The following is an 18,034-nucleotide window of genomic DNA, read 5'->3' as shown; positions in this document are numbered from 1 at the left end:
TCTGTCAGAGGCCTTGTGAACAGGCATGCTTTCTTTGATCTGTCAGAGGCCTTGTGAACAGGCATGCTTCCTTTGATCTGTCAGAGGCCTTGTGAACAGGCATGCTTCCTTTGATCTGTCAGAGGCCTTGTGAACAGGCATGCTTCCTTTGATCTGTCAGAGGCCTTGTGAACAGGCATGCTTCCTTTGATCTGTCAGAGGCCTTGTGAACAGGCATGCTTTCTTTGATCTGTCAGAGGCCTTGTGAACAGGCATGCTTCCTTTTACTCAGACACTTTGTGAACAGGCATGCTTCCTTTGATCTGTCGGAGGCCTTGTGAACAGGCATGCTTCCTTTTACTCAGACAGCTTGTGAACAGGCATGCTCCTTTTGATCTGTCAAAGGCCTTGTGAAGAGGCATGCTTCCTTTGATCTGTCAGAGGCCTTGTGAACAGGCATGCTTCCTTTGACTCAGACACCTTGTGAACAGGCATGCTTCCTTTGACTCAGACACCTTGTGAACAGGCATGCTTCCTTTGATCTGTCAAAGGCCTTGTGAACAGGCATGCTTCCTTTGATCTGTCAGAGGCCTTGTGAACAGGCATGCTTCCTTTGACTCAGACACCTTGTGAACAGGCATGCTTCCTTTGATCTGTCAGACACCTTGTGAACAGGCATGCTTCCTTTGATCTGTCAGAGGCCTTGTGAACAGGCATGCTTTCTTTGATCTGTCAGACACCTTGTGAACAGGCATGCTTCCTTTGATCTGTCAGAGGCCTTGTGAACAGGCATGCTTCCTTTGATCTGTCAGACGCCTTGTGAACAGGCATGCTTCCTTTGATCTGTCAGAGGCCTTGTGAACAGGCATGCTTTCTTTGATCTGTCAGACACCTTGTGAACAGGCATGCTTCCTTTGATCTGACAGAGGCCTTGTGAACAGGCATGCTTTCTTTGATCTGTCAGACACCTTGTGAACAGGCATGCTTATGCTTTCTTTGATCTGTCAGACACCTTGTGAACAGGCATGCTTCCTTTGATCTGTCAGAGGCCTTGTGAACAGGCATGCTTTCTTTGATCTGTCAGAGGCCTTGTGAACAGGCATGCTTCCTTTTACTCAGACACCTTGTGAACAGGCATGCTTCCTTTGATCTGTCGGAGGCCTTGTGAACAGGCATGCTTCCTTTTACTCAGACAGCTTGTGAACAGGCATGCTCCTTTTGATCTGTCAAAGGCCTTGTGAAGAGGCATGCTTCCTTTGATCTGTCAGAGGCCTTGTGAACAGGCATGCTTCCTTTGACTCAGACACCTTGTGAACAGGCATGCTTCCTTTGATCTGTCAAAGGCCTTGTGAACAGGCATGCTTCCTTTGATCTGTCAGAGGCCTTGTGAACAGGCATGCTTCCTTTGACTCAGACACCTTGTGAACAGGCATGCTTCCTTTGATCTGTCAGACACCTTGTGAACAGGCATGCTTCCTTTGATCTGTCAGAGGCCTTGTGAACAGGCATGCTTTCTTTGATCTGTCAGACACCTTGTGAACAGGCATGCTTCCTTTGATCTGTCAGAGGCCTTGTGAACAGGCATGCTTTCTTTAATCTGTCAGAGGCCTTGCAAACAGGCATGCTCCCTTTGATCTGTCAGAGGCCTTGTGAACAGGCATGCTCCCTTTGATCCGTCAGAGGCCTTGTGAACAGGCATACTTCCTCTCACCTGTCAGAGGCCTTGCAAACAGGCATGCTCCCTTTGATCTGTCAGAGGCCTTGTGAACAGGCATGCTCCCTTTGATCCGTCAGAGGCCTTGTGAACAGGCATACTTCCTCTCACCTGTCAGAGGCCTTGTGAACAGGCATGCTTCCTTTGATCCGTCAGAGGCCTTGTGAACAGGCATGCTCCCTTTGATCTGTCAGAGGCCTTGTGAACAGACATGCTCCCTTTGATCTGCCAGAGGCCTTGTGAACAGGCATGCTTCCTTTGATTTGTCAGAGGCCTTGTGAACAGGCATGCTTCTTTTGATCTGTCAGAGGCCTTGTGAACAGGCATGCTTTCTTTGATCTGTCAGAGGCCTTGTGAACAGGCATGCTTCCTTTGATCTGTCAGAGGCCTTGTGAACAGGCATGCTCCCCTTGATCTGTCAGAGGCCTTGTGAACACGCATACTTCCTCTCACCTGTCAGAGGCCTTGTGAACAGGCATGCTTCCTTTGATCATCTGTCAGAGGCCTTGTGAACAGGCATGCTCCCTTTGATCTGTCAGAGGCCTTGTGAACAGGCATGCTTCCTTTGATCTGTCAGAGGCCTTGTGAACAGGCATGCTCCCCTTGATCTGTCAGAGGCCTTGTGAACACGCATACTTCCTCTCACCTGTCAGAGGCCTTGTGAACAGGCATGCTTCCTTTGATCATCTGTCAGAGGCCTTGTGAACAGGCATGCTTCCTTTGATCTGTCAGAGGCCTTGTGAACAGGCATACTTTCTTTGATCTGTCAGACACCTTGTGAACAGGCATGCTTCCTTTGATCTGTCAGAGGCCTTGTGAACAGGCATGCTTTCTTTGATCTGTCAGAGGCCTTGTGAACAGGCATGCTTCCTTTTACTCAGACCCCTTGTGAACAGGCATGCTTCCTTTGATCTGTCGGAGGCCTTGTGAACAGGCATGCTTCCTTTTACTCAGACAGCTTGTGAACAGGCATGCTCCTTTTGATCTGTCAAAGGCCTTGTGAAGAGGCATGCTTCCTTTGATCTGTCAGAGGCCTTGTGAACAGGCATGCTTCCTTTGACTCAGACACCTTGTGAACAGGTATGCTTCCTTTGACTCAGACACCTTGTGAACAGGCATGCTTCCTTTGATCTGTCAAAGGCCTTGTGAACAGGCATGCTTCCTTTGATCTGTCAGAGGCCTTGTGAACAGGCATGCTTCCTTTGACTCAGACACCTTGTGAACAGGCATGCTTCCTTTGATCTGTCAGACACCTTGTGAACAGGCATGCTTCCTTTGATCTGTCAGAGGCCTTGTGAACAGGCATGCTTTCTTTGATCTGTCAGACACCTTGTGAACAGGCATGCTTCCTTTGATCTGTCAGAGGCCTTGTGAACAGGCATGCTTTCTTTAATCTGTCAGAGGCCTTGCAAACAGGCATGCTCCCTTTGATCTGTCAGAGGCCTTGTGAACAGGCATGCTCCCTTTGATCCGTCAGAGGCCTTGTGAACAGGCATACTTCCTCTCACCTGTCAGAGGCCTTGCAAACAGGCATGCTCCCTTTGATCTGTCAGAGGCCTTGTGAACAGGCATGCTCCCTTTGATCCGTCAGAGGCCTTGTGAACAGGCATACTTCCTCTCACCTGTCAGAGGCCTTGTGAACAGGCATGCTTCCTTTGATCTGTCAGAGGCCTTGTGAACAGGCATGCTCCCCTTGATCTGTCAGAGGCCTTGTGAACACGCATACTTCCTCTCACCTGTCAGAGGCCTTGTGAACAGGCATGCTTCCTTTGATCATCTGTCAGAGGCCTTGTGAACAGGCATGCTCCCTTTGATCTGTCAGAGGCCTTGTGAACAGGCATGCTTCCTTTGATCTGTCAGAGGCCTTGTGAACAGGCATGCTCCCCTTGATCTGTCAGAGGCCTTGTGAACACGCATACTTCCTCTCACCTGTCAGAGGCCTTGTTAACAGGCATGCTTCCTTTGATCATCTGTCAGAGGCCTTGTGAACAGGCATGCTCCCTTTGATCTGTCAGAGGCCTTGTGAACAGGCATGCTCCCTTTGATCTGTCAGAGGCCTTGTGAACAGGCATGATCCCTTTGATCTGTCAGAGGCCTTGTGAGCAGGCATGCTCCCTTTGATCCGTCAGAGGCCTTGTGAACAGGCATGCTCCCTTTGATCCGTCAGAGGCCTTGTGAACAGGCATGCTCCCTTTGATCTGTCAGAGGCCTTGTGAACAGGCATGCTTCCTTTGATCTGTCAGAGGCCTTGTGAACAGGCATGCTTCCTTTGATCTGTCAGAGGCCTTGTGAACAGGCATGCTTCCTTTGATCTGTCAGAGGCCTTGTGAACAGGCATGCTTTCTTTGATCTGTCAGAGGCCTTGTGAACAGGCATGCTTCCTTTGATCTGTCAGAGGCCTTGTGAACAGGCATGCTTCCTTTGATCTGTCAGAGGCCTTGTGAACAGGCATGCTTCCTTTGATCTGTCAGAGGCCTTGTGAACAGGCATGCTTTCTTTGATCTGTCAGAGGCCTTGTGAACAGCCATGCTTCCTTTTACTCAGACACCTTGTGAACAGGCATGCTTCCTTTGATCTATCGGAGGCCTTGTGAACAGGCATGCTTCCTTTGACTCAGACACCTTGTGAACAGGCATGCTTCCTTTGACTCAGACACCTTGTGAACAGGCATGCTTCCTTTGATCTGTCAAAGGCCTTGTGAACAGGCATGCTTCCTTTGATCTGTCAGAGGCCTTGTGAACAGGCATGCTTCCTTTGACTCAGACACCTTGTGAACAGGCATGCTTCCTTTGATCTGTCAGACACCTTGTGAACAGGCATGCTTCCTTTGATCTGTCAGAGGCCTTGTGAACAGGCATGCTTTCTTTGATCTGTCAGACACCTTGTGAACAGGCATGCTTCCTTTGATCTGTCAGAGGCCTTGTGAACAGGCATGCTTCCTTTGATCTGTCAGACGCCTTGTGAACAGGCATGCTTCCTTTGATCTGTCAGAGGCCTTGTGAACAGGCATGCTTTCTTTGATCTGTCAGACACCTTGTGAACAGGCATGCTTCCTTTGATCTGACAGAGGCCTTGTGAACAGGCATGCTTTCTTTGATCTGTCAGACACCTTGTGAACAGGCATGCTTATGCTTTCTTTGATCTGTCAGACACCTTGTGAACAGGCATGCTTCCTTTGATCTGTCAGAGGCCTTGTGAACAGGCATGCTTTCTTTGATCTGTCAGAGGCCTTGTGAACAGGCATGCTTCCTTTTACTCAGACACCTTGTGAACAGGCATGCTTCCTTTGATCTGTCGGAGGCCTTGTGAACAGGCATGCTTCCTTTTACTCAGACAGCTTGTGAACAGGCATGCTCCTTTTGATCTGTCAAAGGCCTTGTGAAGAGGCATGCTTCCTTTGATCTGTCAGAGGCCTTGTGAACAGGCATGCTTCCTTTGACTCAGACACCTTGTGAACAGGCATGCTTCCTTTGATCTGTCAAAGGCCTTGTGAACAGGCATGCTTCCTTTGATCTGTCAGAGGCCTTGTGAACAGGCATGCTTCCTTTGACTCAGACACCTTGTGAACAGGCATGCTTCCTTTGATCTGTCAGACACCTTGTGAACAGGCATGCTTCCTTTGATCTGTCAGAGGCCTTGTGAACAGGCATGCTTTCTTTGATCTGTCAGACACCTTGTGAACAGGCATGCTTCCTTTGATCTGTCAGAGGCCTTGTGAACAGGCATGCTTTCTTTAATCTGTCAGAGGCCTTGCAAACAGGCATGCTCCCTTTGATCTGTCAGAGGCCTTGTGAACAGGCATGCTCCCTTTGATCCGTCAGAGGCCTTGTGAACAGGCATACTTCCTCTCACCTGTCAGAGGCCTTGCAAACAGGCATGCTCCCTTTGATCTGTCAGAGGCCTTGTGAACAGGCATGCTCCCTTTGATCCGTCAGAGGCCTTGTGAACAGGCATACTTCCTCTCACCTGTCAGAGGCCTTGTGAACAGGCATGCTTCCTTTGATCCGTCAGAGGCCTTGTGAACAGGCATGCTCCCTTTGATCTGTCAGAGGCCTTGTGAACAGACATGCTCCCTTTGATCTGCCAGAGGCCTTGTGAACAGGCATGCTTCCTTTGATTTGTCAGAGGCCTTGTGAACAGGCATGCTTCTTTTGATCTGTCAGAGGCCTTGTGAACAGGCATGCTTTCTTTGATCTGTCAGAGGCCTTGTGAACAGGCATGCTTCCTTTGATCTGTCAGAGGCCTTGTGAACAGGCATGCTCCCCTTGATCTGTCAGAGGCCTTGTGAACACGCATACTTCCTCTCACCTGTCAGAGGCCTTGTGAACAGGCATGCTTCCTTTGATCATCTGTCAGAGGCCTTGTGAACAGGCATGCTCCCTTTGATCTGTCAGAGGCCTTGTGAACAGGCATGCTTCCTTTGATCTGTCAGAGGCCTTGTGAACAGGCATGCTCCCCTTGATCTGTCAGAGGCCTTGTGAACACGCATACTTCCTCTCACCTGTCAGAGGCCTTGTGAACAGGCATGCTTCCTTTGATCATCTGTCAGAGGCCTTGTGAACAGGCATGCTTCCTTTGATCTGTCAGAGGCCTTGTGAACAGGCATACTTTCTTTGATCTGTCAGACACCTTGTGAACAGGCATGCTTCCTTTGATCTGTCAGAGGCCTTGTGAACAGGCATGCTTTCTTTGATCTGTCAGAGGCCTTGTGAACAGGCATGCTTCCTTTTACTCAGACCCCTTGTGAACAGGCATGCTTCCTTTGATTTGTCGGAGGCCTTGTGAACAGGCATGCTTCCTTTTACTCAGACAGCTTGTGAACAGGCATGCTCCTTTTGATCTGTCAAAGGCCTTGTGAAGAGGCATGCTTCCTTTGATCTGTCAGAGGCCTTGTGAACAGGCATGCTTCCTTTGACTCAGACACCTTGTGAACAGGTATGCTTCCTTTGACTCAGACACCTTGTGAACAGGCATGCTTCCTTTGATCTGTCAAAGGCCTTGTGAACAGGCATGCTTCCTTTGATCTGTCAGAGGCCTTGTGAACAGGCATGCTTCCTTTGACTCAGACACCTTGTGAACAGGCATGCTTCCTTTGATCTGTCAGACACCTTGTGAACAGGCATGCTTCCTTTGATCTGTCAGAGGCCTTGTGAACAGGCATGCTTTCTTTGATCTGTCAGACACCTTGTGAACAGGCATGCTTCCTTTGATCTGTCAGAGGCCTTGTGAACAGGCATGCTTTCTTTAATCTGTCAGAGGCCTTGCAAACAGGCATGCTCCCTTTGATCTGTCAGAGGCCTTGTGAACAGGCATGCTCCCTTTGATCCGTCAGAGGCCTTGTGAACAGGCATACTTCCTCTCACCTATCAGAGGCCTTGCAAACAGGCATGCTCCCTTTGATCTGTCAGAGGCCTTGTGAACAGGCATGCTCCCTTTGATCCGTCAGAGGCCTTGTGAACAGGCATACTTCCTCTCACCTGTCAGAGGCCTTGTGAACAGGCATGCTTCCTTTGATCTGTCAGAGGCCTTGTGAACAGGGATGCTCCCCTTGATCTGTCAGAGGCCTTGTGAACACGCATACTTCCTCTCACCTGTCAGAGGCCTTGTGAACAGGCATGCTTCCTTTGATCATCTGTCAGAGGCCTTGTGAACAGGCATGCTCCCTTTGATCTGTCAGAGGCCTTGTGAACAGGCATGCTTCCTTTGATCTGTCAGAGGCCTTGTGAACAGGCATGCTCCCCTTGATCTGTCAGAGGCCTTGTGAACACGCATACTTCCTCTCACCTGTCAGAGGCCTTGTTAACAGGCATGCTTCCTTTGATCATCTGTCAGAGGCCTTGTGAACAGGCATGCTCCCTTTGATCTGTCAGAGGCCTTGTGAACAGGCATGCTCCCTTTGATCTGTCAGAGGCCTTGTGAACAGGCATGATCCCTTTGATCTGTCAGAGGCCTTGTGAGCAGGCATGCTCCCTTTGATCCGTCAGAGGCCTTGTGAACAGGCATGCTCCCTTTGATCCGTCAGAGGCCTTGTGAACAGGCATGCTCCCTTTGATCTGTCAGAGGCCTTGTGAACAGGCATGCTTCCTTTGATCTGTCAGAGGCCTTGTGAACAGGCATGCTTCCTTTGATCTGTCAGAGGCCTTGTGAACAGGCATGCTTCCTTTGATCTGTCAGAGGCCTTGTGAACAGGCATGCTTTCTTTGATCTGTCAGAGGCCTTGTGAACAGGCATGCTTCCTTTGATCTGTCAGAGGCCTTGTGAACAGGCATGCTTCCTTTGATCTGTCAGAGGCCTTGTGAACAGGCATGCTTCCTTTGATCTGTCAGAGGCCTTGTGAACAGGCATGCTTTCTTTGATCTGTCAGAGGCCTTGTGAACAGCCATGCTTCCTTTTACTCAGACACCTTGTGAACAGGCATGCTTCCTTTGATCTATCGGAGGCCTTGTGAACAGGCATGCTTCCTTTTACTCAGACAGCTTGTGAACAGGCATGCTCCTTTTGATCTGTCAAAGGCCTTGTCAAGAGGCATGCTTCCTTTGATCTGTCAGAGGCCTTGTGAACAGGCATGCTTCCTTTGACTCAGACACCTTGTGAACAGGCATGCTTCCTTTGACTCAGACACCTTGTGAACAGGCATGCTTCCTTTGACTCAGACACCTTGTGAACAGGCATGCTTCCTTTGACTCAGACACCTTGTGAACAGGCATGCTTCCTTTGATCTGTCAAAGGCCTTGTGAAGAGGCATGCTTCCTTTGATCTGTCAGAGGCCTTGTGAACAGGCATGCTTCCTTTGACTCAGACACCTTGTGAACAGGCATGCTTCCTTTGATCTGTCAGACACCTTGTGAACAGGCATGCTTCCTTTGATCTGTCAGAGGCCTTGTGAACAGGCATGCTTTCTTTGATCTGTCAGACACCTTGTGAACAGGCATGCTTCCTTTGATCTGTCAGAGGCCTTGTGAACAGGCATGCTTTCTTTGATCTGTCAGACACCTTGTGAACAGGCATGCTTTCTTTGATCTGTCAGACACCTTGTGAACAGGCATGCTTCCTTTGATCTGTCAGACGCCTTGTGAACAGGCATGCTTCCTTTGATCTGTCAGAGGCCTTGTGAACAGGCATGCTTCCTTTGATCTGTCAGAGGCCTTGTGAACAGGCATGCTTCCTTTGATCTGTCAGAGGCCTTGTGAACAGGCATGCTTCCTTTGATCTGTCAGAGGCCTTGTGAACAGGCATGCTTCCTTTGATCTGTCAGAGGCCTTGTGAACAGGCATGCTTCCTTTGATCTGTCAGATGCGTTGTGAGCAGCATGTTTCCTTTTGCTCAGACACCTTATGAACAGGCTTGCTTCCTTTGATCTGTCAGATGCGTTGTGAACAGGCATGCTTCCTTTGATCTGTCAGAAGCCTTGTGAACAGCCATGCTTCCTTTGATCTGTCAGAGGCCTTGTGAACAGGCATGCTTTCTTTGATCTGTCAGAGGCCTTGTGAACAGGCATGCTTCCTTTGATCTGTCAGAGGCCTTGTGAACAGGCATGCTTTCTTTGATCTGTCTGATGCGTTGTGAGCAGCATGTTTCCTTTTACTCAGACACCTTGTGAACAGGCTTGCTTCCTTTGATCTGTCAGAGGCCTTGTGAACAGGCATGCTCCCTTTGATCTGTCAGAGGCCTTGTGAACAGGCATGCTTCCTTTGATCTGTCAGAAGCCTTGTGAACAGCCATGCTTCCTTTGATCTGTCAGAGGCCTTGTGAACAGGCATGCTTTCTTTGATCTGTCAGAGGCCTTGTGAACAGGCATGCTTCCTTTGATCTGTCAGAGGCCTTGTGAACAGGCATGCTTTCTTTGATCTGTCTGATGCGTTGTGAGCAGCATGTTTCCTTTTACTCAGACACCTTGTGAACAGGCTTGCTTCCTTTGATCTGTCAGATGCGTTGTGAACAGGCATGCTTCCTTTGATCGGTCAGAGGCCTTGTGAACAGGCATGCTTTCTTTGATCGGTCAGAGGCCTTGTGAGCAGGCTGAGTACAGGCACCTGCCCTGGGCTGGCAGGGGGTCCTTGAGGCCAGGAATGAGGTACCCTTGTGTGGGCCTCTCTTTGGGTGCTCGATGGATGCCAGGGCCGAGGCACACTGGCAGAGTCGTGTAAGACTCCCTGTCAGGGAAAGGAAGGGAGCCCTTGGAAGACAGCTGCTGTCCTGTCCTGAGTGCTGCATGGAGAAAGCTGAGGGGCCCTGGCGTGATGTGTTTAGCCTCAGTACTGGAAAAGCTGAGACAGTGCAGTGTAAAGTTCTGGGACATCAACAGAAGTGGGAGCCGTGCGTCTCTGTGTAATGTGCAATTTATGAGCATGTATAACTCAGTGGGCCTCGTTTACAATAAGGCTGTGCCACCACCGGCGCGCCAATTTTTGCGACGCTCTGGTGGCGCACGGGCCTGCTCCATATTTACCAGGCAGCACTAAGACACCTTGCGTGCCTTAATGCGGCCTTGTAAATATTGTTCACTTTAACACAGTTTTCTGCAACACCCACGGCTTTTTGACACGGCCCCAGGTTTATGAGGAATAGAAACTCTGAGGCGGCGACCAAAAACGTGGACGCGCAAGGAGTAGAAATACCTTTAGATCTCCTCATTTTTCCTTTTTTATGTGTGCTGCATCTGCAGCACATATAGAAAGAAGAAAAAGCCTCTTGGGATTGTTTTTGTGCAGGAAAAAAAACTATTATCCCCGCAACGCAGGCACCCTTGCACCATGTCACAAAGTTGCCTGCGCTGGCACATAGCAGCCCTTTGTGGACCAGTGCAGTTGAAAAGGACAGGAATGTGCCGTGTCTGATAGATACGGCGCATTTTAGCCCATTTCTTTTACTGTAGGACAGCGTTGCAGGAGGGCAAAATATTGTAAATAAGGCCCTGTGTGTGTTTTGTGTGCGCATACATGTGTGCTTGTGTAAAATGTATGGCATCGTGCGACACTATAATGAAACACTGCTTTTAAACCTGTGATTCTTAACCTTTTGAGTTCAGTAGACCACCACTGAACCTCTATTGGACACCTCTCTAAGCAGGTTTTATAATTTGCAATTCAAAAAAATAAACAAAACTACAGAAACAAGTTTCCGTCAAAAATACCACAAATTATGAGATATTTTCCTAATTCACAAACAAAAAAACAAAGATTTTAATTTTAATGGGAAGGTTGGAGCTTTTGAAAACGTAGCTTCATTTCTAAAAGACAAAGTAACATGCTAAACTCTCGTTTTGCTTTATCTTTTTTTGTCTCTAGTGCACCCATGTATTTTTTTCGGTGCATACCAGTGAGGCCACCATCCATACTACTGACGGCTGTACTTGCTCTGCTCTCACGAATCGAGCTATGGATACAAACTTAGGTTATGTTGCATCTCCCTTGCGCCACGCAAGGAAACGCAGGGTGACGCAAACCTAGAATGAGATATACCCTGCCACTCAGAGGCACCCTGCGTGGCTTGGTAAACCTGGTGTAACTCAAGAGGGTGCAAGTCTCTGCCTTGCATTACACTGTGCTGGAAAGGTGTTACATGGGTGGAGCGCGGGTGTCCATGTATTCTGAAGCAACACCGGTAGACCTGGGAATGCGTCAGAATTGTACACCTTCCCAGTTGAGGGACAACAAATAGCTTCGTTATAGACCAAACAGAAATAGCACCAATAACAATTTCGGACCACGCACACATCACCCTCTCGATTAGTGGAAGACACAACGAGAAGCCAGGCCGTAGCTGGAGACTGAACAGCGACATCCTAGAACTCCCAACAAACATAGAGGAAATCGAGAACGCCATCAAAGAGTATCTCACCTTCAACGACAACGCAGAGGTAGATAAAGGCACCATATGGGAGGCCCTAAAAGCCACGATAAGGGGTAAACTCTTGAACATCAAGGCCAGAATGAACAGAAGCAGGAACAATAAGATAGCCGAGCTGGAGAAGCAGATCTCAGACCTAGAAAAGGGCCACTGCATAAACCTAGCAGATAAAAACACTCTGACAGACCTGACAAAGAGGAAGTATGAGCTCAACAAAATACTGAGCGAAAGAGCAGGTACATGGAATGCGCATTATCTTAATATGTATACCACATTCCCGACCCTCTCCCTTTCACACAGCACAGCAAGTTTTCTTGTTGCGTTGCATGAAAGAATTCTAAATCTTGGCCTGAATTTTCAATCTGTTTTAAAATCCCTTCACAATTACAGAGCGTTTTAACATTTTACATTTAAAAATGAGCTTTTTTATGTATTTACACTTTATTAAGACTCCCACAGGTTAAGAAATTGCTGGTCTAGGCAGTACAAATGGATGTATGACGTTTCAACGCATGCTTTTACCACGCATGCCTTTACAACGCAAGTCGTTACAACCACTTGCGTTGGGGGGCGCTGGATAGTGGAATAGTTTAATTTTCTATTCCAACTCCAGTCCTCGTGGATAGTAGTATAGAAAATTAAACTATTCCCTATCCAACAGCGCCCTCCAGCGAAAGTCGTTGTAACGTACTGCGACTTTCGATGTAATTCCTGTGTTGTAATGGTAGTGCGTGGTAAAAGTTTAGTTGTAAACGATGTTCCCGTACAAATCACTCGGGCAGTCAGTGCAGAGTTACAAGCTATGCCCAGCTTCCCCCAGGGCTACCATGTTCATTTCCATGTGCTCTCTTCTGGTGCCCACAGGTCGCCAAGCAGCAGGAGCAGTCTGCCACCACCCAGAAGGCTGAGCGGGAGGTGACCAAGATGGTGATTGTCATGGTGCTCGGCTACCTCATCTGCTGGAGCCCCTACGCCATTTTTGCCCTGTGGGCCATCTCTCATCGCGGAGAGGTCTTCGAACCCTGGATGGCTTCCGTCCCATCCATTTTCTCAAAGTCGTCCACCGTCTACAACCCTGTCATATACGTCTTCATGAACCGGCAGGTGAGTGTGAGACACTTCGTCTCTCCTTCGTATCTCTCTCCTACCCTTTTACCTTACTCCCCTACCCTTCTACGCTCCTTTTATCTCGTCTTCAATGCTCTTTGAATATTTTTTTGCAACAAATGTAAATTGTAACTGATGTAACTTTGTAACATTCTGGAACCTCATGTAAAGCGCTCTGATACCTCCGGGTCTAGCCAGCGCTATATAAAACTCATCAAATAAAAAATAAAAAAAGTGCTGTGTTTCCAAGGACAACTGTGTGAACCCAAGGGGCATATAGTATTGGGGTGGGTCAAAAAGGAGTGGGTCAACCCAGGGGGCACAGAGTATCTGGGGGTGAGAAAAGAGTGGGCCAAGTCACGTGGCACAAAACACTGTGGGGTCAGAGAAGAGTGAGTCAAGCCAGAGGGCACAGAGTACACGGGAGGGCAGAGAAGAGTGGGTTAACCCAGAGGGCACAGAGTATGGGAAGTCAGAGAAGAGGGGGTCAACACAGTGGGCACAGAGTATGGAAGGTCATAGAAGCGTGGGTCAACCCGAGGGCACAGAGTACACGGGAGGTCAGAGAAGAGTGGGTCACACAGGGGGCACAGAGTAACCGAGGGTGAGAGAAGTGCAGGTCAACCCAGGGGGAACAGAGCACCGGGAGTCAGAGAACAGTGGGCCAACCCAGAGGGCACAGGGTACCCTGAAGTCAGAGAAGAGTGGGTTAACCCAGGAGGCACAGAGTATCTTGGGGTAAGAGAACGGTGAGTCAGTCCAGGGGGAACAGAGTACAGGGAGGAGGGTCGGAGAAGAGTGGGTCAACTCAGAGGACACAGATTACCTGGGGGTCAGAGAAGAGTGGGTCAATCCAGGGGGCACAGATTACAGGGTGGTCAGAGGAGAGCAGGTCAACCCAGGGGGCAAAGAGTGCCTAGAGGTCAGAGAAGAGTGGGTCAACCCAGGGGACACAGAGTACCCAGGAGTCAGAGAAGTGTGGGTCAACCCAGGGGGCACCAAGTACCAAGGGTCAGAGTAGTGTGGGTCAACTCAGAGTACCGAGAAGTCAGAGAAGAATGGAACAACACAGGGGACACAGAGTACCCGAGGACCAGAGTGGGTCAACTGATGGGGCACATAGTACCGGGGGTCAGAGAAGAGTAGGTCAACACAAGGGGCACAGAGTACAGGGGGGTTAGAGAAGAGTGGGTCAACCCAGGGGGGACAGAGCACGAGGGGGTCAGAGAAGAGTGGATCACCATAGGGAGCACAGAGTACGGAGTCAGAGAAGAGTGGGTTAACCCAGGGGGCACAGAGTACCAGGGGGGTCAGAGAAGAGCAGGTCAACAGAGAGAGCACAGAATATTGGGAGGTCAGAGAAGTATGGGTCAATAGAGGAGACACAGAGCGCCTGGGGTCAGAGAAGAGTGGGTGAAAACAGAGGGCACAGAGTACCGGAGGGTCAGAAAAGAGTGGGTCAACCAAGAGGGTACAGAGTACTGGGAGGTCAGAGAAGTGTGTGTCAACCCAGAGGCACACAGTACCCGGAGGCCAGAGCAGTGTGGGTCAACACATGGGGCACAGAGTACTGGGAGGGGGGTAGAGAAGAGAGAGTCAACCCAGGAGGCACAGGGTACCAGGAAGTCAGAGAAGAGCGTGTCAACCCAGGGGGACAGAGTATTAGAGGATGCAGTAGAGTGTGTGTACCCAGGAGGCACAGAGTAAAAGAGTGTTTGAGATGGGAGTGCTGGGTGCTAGGGATCAGGGAACAGGGCATGACCTAGGTGTGCAGGATGCTTGGAGATCAGAGAAGAGTGTGTGAGCTGGAGTTGCAGGGTGCTTGGAGATCAGAGAATCACCAGAAATTGCTCTAAAATGCTGTTTGATCTGATTAAACTTCAATCCAATAACACTCCCATTCAATTGCCATTCATCTCCAGTCCACAAACATACTGCGAAGACTTTGCCTCCTTCTTCCTTGGAAAGTCTAACAAGATTGAATCTGATCCAAGGTCTGCCCTGATCGATCTATCATTCTTACCAGACTCCCCCCTGCAGCCCCTTTTTGCAGCATGTCACACCCCTAAAAAGAATGCTCTTTGGAGTCAATTTTCAGCCTTTAACGATAGATCCATTCTCAACATTCTTGAGATCACTTCAACTATCCCCTTCCAAACAATTTCTTAAAGAGATGATAAGGTCCCTAGTTGCACTCTGGACCAAGATTGTTAATGCCTCCTTATTTCAAGGACCGGACGTCAGGTTTTGCCAATTCTCAAAAAACCTATGGCTGATCCAGAGGACCTTAATAACGTCCGACCAATCACAAACATCCCAACTCTGGCAAAGCTCATTGATAAATGTGTTCATGTACAACTGTGTAACCACATTGAGGAATTCCAGCTTCTTGATCAATTCCAATCGGACCTCCGTCAGGGTCACAGCACCAAAACAGCCATCACTCATATAGTCGACAACGCTCTTACAATGCTTGATCGGAACGAATCCTGCCTATTAATCCTACTGGACCGCTCATCAGCTTTTGACACTGTCAAACATGACAATCTCCTGAGCCTACTGGAACGTAGGACGGGGCTCTCTGGCTCAGTACTAAAATGGTTTGCCTCATTTCTACATAACAGAACACAGAGATTTCAAATCAATCAAACCCTCTCCAATTCCAGTCATAGCCCTCTCAGGGTCCCCAGGGGTCCTCTCGCTCACCCACACATTTCAACCTATTCATTGAACCTCTTACTGAAATCCTCAAAGCCTCTTACATTCGGTATCACGTGTATGCGGTTGACACCCAGTTCTACATGAAAATATTTTCTCCTGATGGCATCAAGACACTCAACGGAACCCTGCACAAAACCCCAAACTGGATAACCTCCAACCATCTCAAACCGAACGCCCTCAAAAAGGAATTTCCTCCTTATCTCCCCGCCCAAGCAAGCCTCCATATTGGAGAAATATATGAAAAATCTATCCGCTCTCAACTGCACACCCCATATCATAGACTCTATGAGATCTCTGGGAATAGTGCTGAATAAGAACTTGAACATGCAGGATCACATCAGCGCATCTACCAAAGGAGCGAACCTCCAATTGAGCATCCTAAGGAAATTTAAACCCTTCCATCCCCCCGATGACTTCAAGCCTGCTGTACAAGCATTACTCATCTCAAGGCTGGACTATGTTAGCACTACCCTCTGTGGACTACCGAGGTACAGACTGGCCCCTCTTAGGGCTTCTTTTAATGCTGCTGCCAGGCTCATCACAGGCTCCAAGAAAAGGAACCAGAGCTCTCCGGATTTGAAATCTCTAAGGGCCAGATGTAGGTGGCTAAATGCCGGTCGGTAACGCAGAAATTCTGAGAATTTCAGTGTAACCGACCGGTATTTAGCCATGTGCGATGTAGGTGTCTTTAAATCGACATGCAAAATAAGGAATCGCAAAATAGCGATTCCTTATTTTGCTCTTTCATTTAAGGAATCGGAACTACCGAATCCTTAAATGCAATGTAGGTAGCACTAAAAACAGTGCACATCAGCCTTAAGGAGTCGCTATTTACCACCAACTTCAAGTTGGTGTTAAGTAGCGATTTCCTTACAAAAAACACGTTTTTTGCTTGTTTTTATGTGCCATGTGGCGCACATCCATGCCCTTAGGGCATGGATGTGCGCCACTTGTGCACACATGCACATTTCAGGGGTGCAACAGCTTGAAATACCTCCTGCTATTAACGATTCGGTAATACTGAATCGCTAATAGTGAATCTCTTCCCATTCATTCCTATGGGCCTCCTAGCCCGTAGGAATGAATGGCTAGGTATTCCTTAATAACAAATCGAAATTACCATTTTATTATTACAGAATGTTAAGGAATCACTAATATTTTAGCAATTACTACCTACATTCCATTTAGCGAGTCCTTAATAGCGATTCGGTAATAATCGCTAATAAGGACTCGCTAAATGGAAGTTACCTATTTCTGGCCATAAATTGGTTACCTTTTGAGGCAAGAATGCAACTAAAACTTGCCTGCATGACCCATGAAGCCCTTCATTTCAACACTCCTCTGTACCTCGCAAAAAGCTAGAGCTTTTGGGTGATGCCCGATCCTCCAGGTGCTCCAGTACCTTGTTGCTTAAATCCCAAAAAACTTAAAAAATTAAAACTTACAATTGTTCTTTCTCGGGTTTTGCCCCGAGAATCTGGAACTCCCAACCTACAGAAACTAGACTGATCCCATCAACAGTGTCCTTCAAAAAGGAAGTGAAAGCTTTACTGATGAGTACTTTTCTGAATTAGAAGATTAGCCTCGGCCTATTTACAAATCAGCCGAGCCCTGGCGGGTCCTCCTAGCTCAACAGTTTGCTCCACCTCATCTATTGTTACGATGACTCTTCTTGCTGTATTCAATATACATGTTCTTCTGCCTTCCTTGTCATGGTCTTCTGTTCACTTATGATACCTTGCATTGTTGCTATTCTGATCCCCTCCATTATTATGGCGTTACAAACCTGTTTTCATTTGTCTATTGCTGCTGTTGTGAAATAATAATAATAAAAACATTTATTAAGCGCCTGAATACACTAAAACAGTGCGTCTCTGCGCTAGGATGCGTTCCAACACGGCAAAAATCAAGAACAGACTACGGAGAGGAGAGGGGACAGTGGAAGAGAAACCCTAAGTTTATACTAATCTTCCGGAAATAGATGGGTCTTCAGTTTCTGCCGGAACCTGGTTTCCGACGGCTCCATCCGCAGTTCAACAGGAAGGTCATTCCATTGTTTGCTGGCCAGGAATCTAAAAGATCGCCCTCCCATCCGTGCTTTATATATGCGAGGTATCGCAAACTGCATGCTGCCCATGGATCTCAAGAGACACCTAGGACGATAGATGGTTAACAACTTATGAAGGTAGACCGGACCCCTGCCATGTGCAATGCGGTGACTAATGCACATGGTCTTGAACCTAATGCGTTCCCTCATGGGGAGCCAGTGCAGGCGCTGAAGCGCCCGTTTTCCTGACGACCTCCTCGGCAGCTTCAGTACAAGCCTGGCACCGCATTTTGGACACATTGCAACTGGGTCAAACCCCTTTTACTGAGGCCACAGAGCAGGACATTCCCATAATCAAGATGGGACGTAACCAGTGTGTGGACCAGAGTTTTCCTGTCTCTCATAGGTAAGAGATCCAAGATCTTACGCAGGACCTTCAGAATGCCATAGCATCTCCCCGCCGTCTTACCTATGTGTTGGGAGTATGTGAGATTGGAATCCAAGAGAACACCCAAATTCTTCACGGTGTCAGAGGGGATAGGTGTAGGACCCAGGTCAGTGGGCCACCAGGCTGATGACCAGATTGAAGGAGAAGAGCCAATCACAAGCAGTTCCGT

The 18,034-nt window shown here is 48.5% G+C and overlaps 1 protein-coding gene across 1 annotated transcript in view; it reads left to right on the top strand.

Moving 5' to 3' along the window:
• LOC144785005 (blue-sensitive opsin-like) overlaps positions 1 to 18,034 on the top strand; it is a 114,840-nt gene that overhangs the window by 72,490 nt on the left and 24,316 nt on the right. The window contains exon 4 of the mRNA XM_078664124.1: positions 12,407 to 12,646. Coding sequence (XP_078520250.1) covers positions 12,407 to 12,646 — 240 coding nt within the window. The remainder of the gene's footprint in view (positions 1 to 12,406; positions 12,647 to 18,034) is intronic.

The sequence above is a fragment of the Lissotriton helveticus genome, chromosome 10, assembly GCF_964261635.1.
Source record: "Lissotriton helveticus chromosome 10, aLisHel1.1, whole genome shotgun sequence".
Classification (NCBI taxonomy): domain Eukaryota; kingdom Metazoa; phylum Chordata; class Amphibia; order Caudata; family Salamandridae; genus Lissotriton; species Lissotriton helveticus.
The sequence above is the reverse complement of the archived record's forward strand: the minus strand, read 5'-3'. Positions and strand labels throughout refer to the sequence as shown.